Below are 10,485 nucleotides of genomic sequence, written 5' to 3'. Positions count from 1 at the left end.
CTCACATCTAAAGCTATTGAAAGGGTTTTACTTAATCTCATATTCATAAAAGCTATTGAAAAAAATCTGAATTATAAAAATAATTTTATTTATTTTACCCATCATTCATATTATATCTTACCATTATTTGCTTAACTTCAAATCTATAATGAGATAATAAAATATTATATAATAATTTATTTAGTACACATTATTATGCACCATTTTTTATATTTTATTTGTCCTTATACTATTATTTTCACCAAACACACCCTCCAAATTAAGGGTTTATAGGGTTTAGGATTTATAACCAAATGTAAAGATTAATAATAAAAAAAAGAGCGGGGGTGATAGCGAAAAAACTCAAATAAATAAAAAATTGGCAAGAATGACAAAGAAGGCACGATCTCTGGTTTTCATCGTCTCAAGAGAACGAGCCGAGAAGAAAACTCTCTGAAGACGCCACCGATGTCGTCGCGGGACAGCGCGGCGGCGGCGGCGGTCGCTCGGTTCGCGACCGCGTGTGATGGCGTATTCCTCGGCATCACGCTGGCCTACTTTGCCTTCCAATCTTGGGCGAACTACTTCTCCATCTCATCCTCCCTCCGCCGCCTCCGATCCGCACCCAATCCCCGCCTCTCTGATCTTCGATTGCTCCTCAATTCGGACGAAGACAGCGATGAAGGTACGCTTGTTGTCATCCGTGGCAGTGTCCAGCCCAAACCTGCCTCTGATCGCGGTTGGACGACCTCCCAACTCGTCTCCTGCTCTGGTGAGCGGGCTGTGGTAGTGCAGAGAACGCAGACGGTACCCTTTTTGCGTATTTTGTTCTTTCCAATTCGGGCTTGTATTGGCTTAGTAACATGCTAAATTCGAATTTAAATTTCAATTCAGACTTTTAAAGGCTCATTTTTTAGGCATTATTGTGTTTTCTTGGAATATTGTTGGAATCTATAACATTTTTACTTCATTGAATATGGTCGATTGAAATCTGAATTTTTTGGGAGCAGCTTGACTAACATAGAAAGAATTAGGATTTTAGGTTTTTTACATTGAACATGATTTAAAGATTTCTCAATTTCTTTAGTCGATTATTGCGAAATTAGAATTGGAATTTCAATTCCAAGGGAGTGAGTTTTCTTGGAATATGGCTGCCATTTGGAACATGTTTACAGCATTGAATATGGTTGATTGGTTTCTGAATTTTCGGAGCAGCTGGACTGATACACAGAGAATTAAGATTTTAGGGTTTATACATAGAAGATGGTTGAGAAGGATTTCTCAATTTCTTTAATCGAATTAGGATTCTATGGAGACTCTCTCCTGAATCATTCTTGATGTAATTTTTGTTAATTGAACTTATTTTCACACTTAATGGTAGTGGTAAGCAAATTTTAGGGTTTTAGCTATTCAGAACCCTTATTACGAGCTTCTTGTTATGATTAATGTTTTACTTAGAATATTGACATTTTTTATTGGGATTTAAAAAGGAAAAAAAAATTTTTGTTGGATTGAATTTGGGTTATCAAGGGGATCTGAATTTCTTTGATATTTAACTTTCACAGTGTCTGATCAATAGGTTATTCCGTTATTGCAGATGTGATAGCCTGTTTTGTTTCTTAGTAATTCTTGAGAATCATTTGTTTAATAGCTTCCATTTGATGGATTTTTTTGTTTAATGTGCTCGGAAATTCGGTGACATTGATTGGTTCTAATAGTAAACCACATGATTTGCTGCTTCTGTAGTGTCTTTACAATGAATGGACTGGCCTCTTTGGTCGGAGGTTTGATCTCCATACTCTTCTCTTCAAGTCTATGAAAGAACAACAGTCAAGCTCATTGAGATCAGTATGTTAAAGATGCTAACCCTTGAGGTTTAACTAATCCTATGAACCATTTTTTTGTATAATTTTAAATTGTTGGTCAATTTGATTCTTTAGGTTCCATTTGTACTGATGGAGAGTAGCACCCGGCCCAATTCTGACTATGTGAGTGTTAGCTTGGATGGATCGGCCCATCAGCTGCCCCTTGCAACTGTTTATCATCATCTGCACCCGGTTCAGCCTTCTCCGTACACATTCTTGCAGATCTTATTTGGTCAGGGATACCCGGTATACATTTCATTGTGTGTGTGTATTATTCGTCACTGGGCACCTCTTAAGGCTTAAGTTTTTTGTTGCCAATTTGTTTTATATTACGTTTGCAAAACTTCCTAATGTGGGATTTCATTATGGTGCAAGATTGCTTTGCTGGATGAAGAAAAAATACTTCCAGTCGGAAAGGAGGTCACTGCTATTGGCATTTGCACAACAAAAGGTGGTGCTGTCGAGATCAAGTCATGCAGGGACCTTCCATGTTTCTTGTGAGGATTTAGTAATACAATTTACTGTATGATTTATTTCTATTATATGCATCCTTCAATGATTGGATAACAGCTTTCACCACACACAACACATGCAGATAATCGATTTCCATGTTTTATTGCGAGTATTTAGTAATATGATTGAATGCATATTTTATTTCCATTATACGTATCCTTAGATGATTGGCTAACATCTTGCAATAACGACATAAATGCACCAGTAGACAATCGAAATTTCATCTCTATTTTTATTGGTCCCAAATTGTTAATGGGATCTTTGACATGCTATTTTGGTGTTTTTTTCCATTTATATTGCCAAGGCAAGTCTCAATTATCTACTCATATGGGGTGATGTGAGTCTAACTCCTTTGTAAGTACTCCTCTCCCATACTTGATTTAATAAATCATAGGTGATGCTGGACATAGCCTGATTTACTATGGTATGTTTCATCATACATCATATGCATGCTGTGGGACTTCCATTTGCTATTTTCTTATCTATTTTGATCAGTGACTTGGTGCTAGTTAAAACCATTTAATATTGGCATGTTGTTCTTTTGTAGGTCTGATATGACAAAAGGTGAAATTGAGTCTGATATGGCAACTAGATCTGGAGTACACTTTTGGTGTGGCCTTTTGCTTGGAACTATGTCTGTTGGTGTTCTTGGTTATGCCATTCATAGGTATATACCATACATTTTGTGTTCTATGCTGCCCTATGGATACTCTGTTCTTTGTGTGTTAATTTGAATATTTGTTATTATGATGCTGATCTTTTAATATCGCCCTGTTTGCCCTATCCTATTTCCATGAATACGGTATAACAAGTACTACAACTATAGAACATTGGGGAGGGAGGGCCTGTAAACTGAGTTTGTTATGCATGATTTTCTTTGGCATATGTTTCCTGCTGCTCGCTTATGGTGCAAGTGCCCATTTGACCAATTTCATGCAGCAAGGTCATCTTTACAAGGTCTTGTTGGAAAAAAATTAGCCTGGTTTTGTAAGCTGTAGGAATCAAATTGCATGGCAAACCATTGTTTCCAGGAAGCCAGACTTTATTTAGTTCACTGTGTTTACCGATTTCAATGCAGGAACTGGTTGAAATGGAAAGAGTGGAGAGAGAGGAGGCGCCAAGCCCAGGAATTACAGAGGGAAGCCACTCCTGAAATTAATGTAGATGATGAGACTGGGGATGTGGCAGATGGCGAGCTCTGTGTTGTCTGTTTGATGAGACGGAGGAGATCTGCATTTGTCCCTTGTGGACATCTTGTGTGCTGCCCACGTTGTGCCTTCGCTATTGAGAGGGAAGTTTCGCCAAAGTGCCCTGTTTGTCGGCAGAGCATCAGAACCTGCATCAGAATTTTTGGTTCATGAGGTATGCAGGCTGTTGAACCTTTATTTACTATTTGAACCTAGGAAGTAGGGTCATGGGACTATTCCAAAATGCATTCCTGTCTTAGTCCAACCTCACCCCCTATTGTTACAGCCTATATGAAATCATCCATGCACTACACCGAATTTAATTCTTATACTCGCATTGCTGCTCTTAGCAGTTACAATCTGACCACCAATACCTTTAAAAAAGAAATTGGGGAAGAAAATTTGATTCTTTCCTTCTGACCTGCTTTTGGGGTCAAAAATTCAAAGCTTGTGGTTTATCTCCCCTATATTTTGTGGATCTGGTTCATTTAACCAATGTTAGCATATCTTGAGAACATATTAGTAGTAACTTAGATATATTCATTTCTTGCAAGAATTTAGACAGTTTTTGTACTTTCCATGTCTACAAATTGTATACAGTAAATTTTTGTTAGGAAGTTTATTCCTGACAAAGTAACCTAATTAATTCATCAACTATGAACACGATGGTCTCTAAAGCATCAAGTCCTTTTGCATAATTTGTTTAGGGTTCTCCTTATTAGTTAAGAATGCCTTTTTTCTGGTATTTTTATCATTGTTTTTCCTGTTTCAAAATGCACAACCTCTGCCAGCTCTTCGATCCATGTTATTTTTAGCTGCAACCTATACATAAAGGTGAGTGGTCCTCCAGCCATATTTCCCTGTGCTACTGGGTTTCTTGCTCTTGAATTCAAATGTTATTTTTGATTTGAAAGATTGCAGTTTTATCGCTATTTCTTACCATGCTTTGAGATTTTTTTCACCTCTCCTTTGTCTGAGTTATTCCCTTTCAAACTGTAGATAAATACCTGAGTGTCCAAATCAGTAGATTGCTTGAACTAGTACATATATACCATAGTTTCAGTCTGAGATCAGTGAAGGCGGATGTATGCCATATCATTTTGGTGACGATTTATGCTGTGTACACAAGAAGACTAACTGTATTCCATTGCTTTAATTTGAGTGTTCTTTATTGACAGGCATGGAAGATGGTTTTAAAACTGCAAAACTTCCGGCCTGAGCATTAGTGTTGACAGCTTCATTCAACCAAATACAAGTTGACACCAATTCCCAATACCAATTTAGAGGCCCTTGCCTGGTAAACTCTTGATCTCGCTGAGACTTGGATCCTCTTGTGGTACCTGCTTGTGATAGTCACTGATCTCTCTCTGATCAAGCTGACATTTTTGTACATATTTGTGTTGAAAAAATGATTTACATTAAATGTTGGAAGAATTTTCATTTGGTTTTTGTTTTACAAGCCAAGAGACAAGATGAACTGGACTAAAGCATTTGATCCATGTAGAGGGTTTGGCAGCCATTGTTGTTGAATGATGGAATTGCTTTTTTGTCATTATAAATAGCTTTGTTTTTGGTACTTAAATTTCTGATGATATTATTTTGGCTGTTGATTTCTTCTGGATGGTAGAAGTTGGTTATATTTTTTTGTATATTTGAAGATTATTTGCTCTATTTGAACAAACTAATTTATGCCAAAAGAAACACAACAAATGGAGGTAAATTTCTAGATCAGAATGCGCTGGTAAGTTTTGGGAAAGAATACTCAAAATAAAAGACAGTCGTTAAGCAAGGTATATTTTCATAGTGCAAATGGAGTTGAATGAAGACATGCATGGAAGGACACATGAAGAAACAATCATAGAAATTACAGTAAAAGATAATATTTCACAACAATGAAACCACAAAAATATAAATAATATGCACTACGATTAAATATCTACAACAGAAGCTTATTAAAGATGTAGACGACAAATATACTTCTCGACAAAACCTTACTAAAAATATAAGCGACATGCATTATGATTTTTCATAGTGCGATAGACCAAACCACGACAAAATTTAGAATGATCACCACATGAGCTTAATGAAAACATGAACAACAAATATAATCTTTAACGATAAAAAATAGAAGAAAATGAGTTTCTCAAAAATGACAAAAATGATTTTTTAACAACAAATATCATCAAAACATAAGCATACACCTCGTAATGCGATAGACCAAACCATGACAAAATTTAGAATGATCACAACACGAGCTTAATAAAAACATAAACAACAAATATAATCTTTCACGAGAAAAAATAGAAGAAAAATGAGTTTCTCAAAAATGACAAAAATAATTTTTTTTAGCAACAAATATCATCAAAACATAAACATCAACCTTACCAACCTTCATTCAAAGTTTAGAGACCACAATATGAGCTTAGTAAAAACATAAACGACAAATATGATGTTTCACGATAAAAAAATAGAAGAAAAATGAGTTAAGTTTCTCAAAAATGACAAGAATGATTTTTTAACAACAAATATCATCAAAACATAAACATACACCTCATAAAGCGATTGACCAAACCATAACAAAATTTAGAATCATCACAAAACGAGCTTAATAAAAACATAAACAACAAATATAATCTTTCACAAGAAAAAATAGAAGAAAAATGAGTTTCTCAAAAATGACAAAAATGATTTTTTTTTTTAGCAACAAATATCATCAAAACATAAACATCAACCTTACCAACCCTAATTCAAAGTTTAGAGACCCTTTCCCCAATTTAAAAACAGGATCTTACTCCATATATCCCAAAAGTTAGGTCCTTTTCACCAACTTCTTCCACCACATGCATGCAAACACTCTTTAACCTAAGAACACCAGCATGCATTCAATATCAAAACACAAGCAAATTTCTTGCAAGCTATTCATGCAAATATACTCAAACACACACACACACAACAACACAGACTATTCTTCAATTTGACCATCATTTCTCCATTCTGAACTCTGTACTCTTTTAGAGTGTCTCAAAGAGACATTGAAACTTTGAAACTTGCACCGCCAACTCCTCACTACCAAACAAAACACACACGCGCTGCACGCGCACACTCACACACACGCGCACAATGCATTTGAATCCAGTCAGACAACCAATGCAAGCCATGCCACTTGCTGATCTCTTTGGTCTATTACAGCGTATAGTCTTAACAATAACACACCTGCAACCAAAGACGTTTATGTAATAATTATCTTTTTGTCTTTCACTATTACTTTCCATCCCTATCACTCTCTCTGTCTTTATATTCACTGCTTCAAGTTCATTTCCATTGCATTTGTAGATTGGCGGTGAGATGGCAAGGGAAAAGGTTGAGGTTACCAGGAAGGCAACGGCAAACAAACGGCAGGGAACCTTCACCAAGAGAAAGAAGGGGCTTACAAAGAAAGTCAGGGAGTTGTCCATTCTTTGTGGGGTTCAAGTGGCTCTTTTGGCCTTCTCTCCTTCTGGAAAGCCTAATCTGATCCTTGGAGAAAACAGGTAGCTTGTTTGATGCTGTTTCATTTCATCTTTCTCAGTGTTTCTCTGGATCTTTTGATTGGATTTGTGTTGATGATTTTGATGTGGATTTCTCTGTTGATGGGATTGGTTTTGGTTGACATACAGAGGGAGACTCACAAAGATTTGGTTTGCACTTATTGAATTTCAGGTTTCAGATCAAATCTTTTAATAAATTTGACTTTTAAAAAAAAAAGATACTATTTCTACTTTTGATCGTCTTTGCCTCTGACGGAGATTTCCTCTTTTCTTTCTCTTATTGGTGAAGTAAATTTGCAAGTTTTTCTAGTTTCAAGCAGTTGTTTAGAAGGTATATATTGTTTGTAGTTAAAAGGGGCAAATTAGGGAGAATTTACATGCCATGTATGTTTCTTTAATCCTCACCATCATCATCATCATCATCATCATCTAATTGCCCAAATGTATGCATGGGTTCTAATGGCTGTTTATCTCTCTTTATAGTTTTCTAGGAGATGTTTTAAATGCATATGCCAAGACCAGTCCAAGAGAGAGAGAAAAGAGGTAAACATATATAAAGCTCATGGTTTCCCTTCTGATAATCAAAATGGTAAATACCTAAACTAATTCCTTTTCCTTAATTCTCACAGTAAGCATGGCCATCTTAAGGTAAGACCTAAAAGTTTTTTAGGGCAAACTCTACATTCATTGTTCAAAGGTGTGCATTCTAACCCTAAGATTCATCTAATTTTCACTGCTAATGTATTGTTTGTCCTCCATTCCTCCATTGTTTGAAGTCCCTCAATAAATCATGCCAAAAACAAGGTCATGAAATGAACATGGAACTACTTACAGCAGAAGGGTGAGCTTTTTATTTTTCTTTACATAGTCACTCATTAAATAAAGAAATAATCACTAGTATACTTGTTCTCTAACTTGATTTCATCTTTTTGATCTTACAGTGAAGCTAAGGCTGAAGTAAGCATCACAACAAGCAAGCAGAACATCTGTAAGATTGAATTTTACTCTTAGGAACTGTCAACTGACTCTTTCAATTCATGCAGTTGTATCACAATCAAATAAGGGAAGTGCAAGCACAGATTGATGAAGTGAGTTATCAATTAAGGTGTGATCTCTTAACCTAAAACAATAAATATCAGCCATTTACCTGAATTATCGGCTGGGGAATATATCGAAACAATCCATCATTGAAATTAATAGCATGTATTGACAAGTATTACTTTCTCAGTGAGCCCGATGTATCACTGCCCTGTGGAAACCATATACGAATACCTCCACCACCGACAACCAAAGAGATCCTATTCCCTAGTTCAGTAGGATCCTTGCTTAGTGACATTTTATACCAAGGGAAGACTAGCCCTCTGGCAATCTTGTCAAATTCGGTGTTTGGAGTATTAACTTTGTTGTATCTTATAACCACCGAAAAGCAAACAGATGTCATATTTTGCCCAATCAGGAAATCAGTCCTCCAGATCAGATAAAAACTAGTGTGCCTACAGTTTAACTGTTTAGATGATCCTGCATCTTAAATACTAAAAGCTATATTTCAATGAAAATAGAAAGAAAAACAAAGAAAAGAAATCATGTATCTTCTCATTAAAAGCTATCTTTTTTAGTTCTAATGCATTGTTTCTGTAAGATATTACTAATGCTCCTGCGTCATTGCCCAGGTTTTGGATAAACCCAGAACAAATTAATGATATAGAGCGAATTCTCACAATGGAAGAATCACTAATTGAAATACTCCACAATGTTTGGTTACAGAAGGTGATCATCTTCTCAATCTCAAAGCAATTCCATCTCTGTTTGCTATCATATGAATTTATACTTCTGTACTTTGCTATGATATCATCTTCAATAGACATTGCACTACCATTAGTTTACCTTGCCTAGCTTGAAACTCCAATTAGAAGTGCTGTTGGAATCGCAGGTCATACAGAAGCAATTTATTGAAAACATTAAACTATCTGTTTGAGTCCACCTCTCCTACCATTTTGGCTTAAACCTAGTCTCAAGCCACCTTCCTTTTGAAATGATTAGATATAAATTATCCAAAAGTCAAACAGAACTTGAACTCAAAATGTTACACATTAATGGTTTGTTCAGTCAAAAGCCCTAACTCAACATATGAGAATTTCTAATGCATGTATGACTTCCATTAGATTCTGGATAGTGGCATTATGTTCCTCATACTACATCTTTTGCCATGGTCCTTTTTTACCCCTCCTTACCAATTTGTGCAATTCTTAACAGCAACAACTTTCAGACTTCCTTGCTTCACATCAACAATATATTTTGAAGGTACGCTAACTCAAGTATTGATTCAAATAACCATCTAAGCATATATTTCAATTAACCATGCCACACTGGGTGCCACTGATGATTTGAAAACTTGTACAGGACGCTCCATCTGCAGATCGACCAGGGGGAGCTAATGTATCTATAGCTTTCATTTGACTCTGCATATAAATTTTCTGTTCTTTATGCTTCTACATCTTTTCCATGGCTCTTTGTTACTCCTAATTATTGATTTGCATGATTCTTGACAGCTAAAGCTTGCGAACAATGTTTCTTCACTTGAGAAATGTCCTTCTTTAGAGGTATGCTAACTCACTGAGCATTGGCTCAAATGATTTTATAAGCATATATTTCAATGAACCATGTCACACTAAGTGTCTCTAAATCCTAAGATAAGGATTTGTAAATTTGTATTGAACTCTTCATCTCCGAATCCTACAGGAGGTGCTAATACATGTTCAGCTTATATTTGATTCTGGATATACTAAACAATCTGTTCTTTATAGCACATCTTTTCCCATGGTTCTCTGTTACTCCTCGTTGCCAATTTGTGCATTTCTTGACAGCAACGGATTGCGGACTACAATCATTCACTTCACAAGCAAACTTCTAAGGTATAACTCTAGAAACACTGGTTCAAAAGAACATGTGAGCATAATTTCAATGAGCATGTCAGTGAATGTCTCTCTATCATTAAGATAAGGTTTTATAAACTTATGTAGGACTATCCATCTCCAAATCCAACAGGGACAGCTAGTTTACACCAATCAGTAATGATGGCTCATCAGTACGTGCCTAACAACCAAATCCAAATCCTTACAATTTTTGTTATTGCCTTCACAAACTTGGCATGGTCGCAATTGGACAATTTCTTGCTATATCTATTGTAGGGAACTGGTGGATGCAAACGAATACTACATGGGGCAATATCTGCAAACAACATATGCACCTGATCCTTATGCAAATGCTGATTATTTTGGGTATCCTGAAGCAGAAGTGACTTACAATCCATGGGGGGTAGGATCCAAAGGATTTCTTTTTGGACATAATAATGACAGTACTTCAGGATTTCCTGTTGGGAATTATCATGCCACAACTTTAGGAATTCCTTTTGGA

At 36.0% G+C, this 10,485-nt stretch overlaps 2 protein-coding genes across 2 annotated transcripts; both read left to right on the top strand.

Annotated features, from left to right (window-relative positions):
• Window positions 1-387: 387 nt before the first annotated feature.
• LOC120282002 (E3 ubiquitin-protein ligase SPL2) lies at window positions 388-5,120 on the top strand. The gene is made up of 7 exons (XM_039288709.1): window positions 388-786; window positions 1,726-1,827; window positions 1,920-2,090; window positions 2,220-2,341; window positions 2,905-3,024; window positions 3,436-3,719; window positions 4,723-5,120. Exons 1-6 carry the CDS (start codon window positions 448-450, stop codon window positions 3,716-3,718), a joined length of 1,137 nt encoding a protein of 378 aa, XP_039144643.1. The 5' UTR covers window positions 388-447; the 3' UTR covers window position 3,719; window positions 4,723-5,120.
• A 1,139-nt stretch (window positions 5,121-6,259) lies between these two features.
• LOC120282642 (agamous-like MADS-box protein AGL65) lies at window positions 6,260-8,028 on the top strand. Its single transcript, XM_039289478.1, has 4 exons — window positions 6,260-7,074; window positions 7,555-7,614; window positions 7,701-7,719; window positions 7,848-8,028. The coding sequence occupies exons 1-4, from the start codon at window positions 6,890-6,892 to the stop codon at window positions 7,914-7,916; spliced, it is 333 nt and encodes a 110-aa protein (XP_039145412.1). The 5' UTR covers window positions 6,260-6,889; the 3' UTR covers window positions 7,917-8,028.
• The last annotated feature ends 2,457 nt before the right edge of the window (window positions 8,029-10,485 follow it).

The sequence above is a fragment of the Dioscorea cayenensis genome, chromosome 18 (genome assembly GCF_009730915.1).
Source record: "Dioscorea cayenensis subsp. rotundata cultivar TDr96_F1 chromosome 18, TDr96_F1_v2_PseudoChromosome.rev07_lg8_w22 25.fasta, whole genome shotgun sequence".
Classification (NCBI taxonomy): domain Eukaryota; kingdom Viridiplantae; phylum Streptophyta; class Magnoliopsida; order Dioscoreales; family Dioscoreaceae; genus Dioscorea; species Dioscorea cayenensis.
Note: the sequence above shows the minus strand (reverse complement) of the source record. Positions and strands in the feature narration are given on the sequence as shown.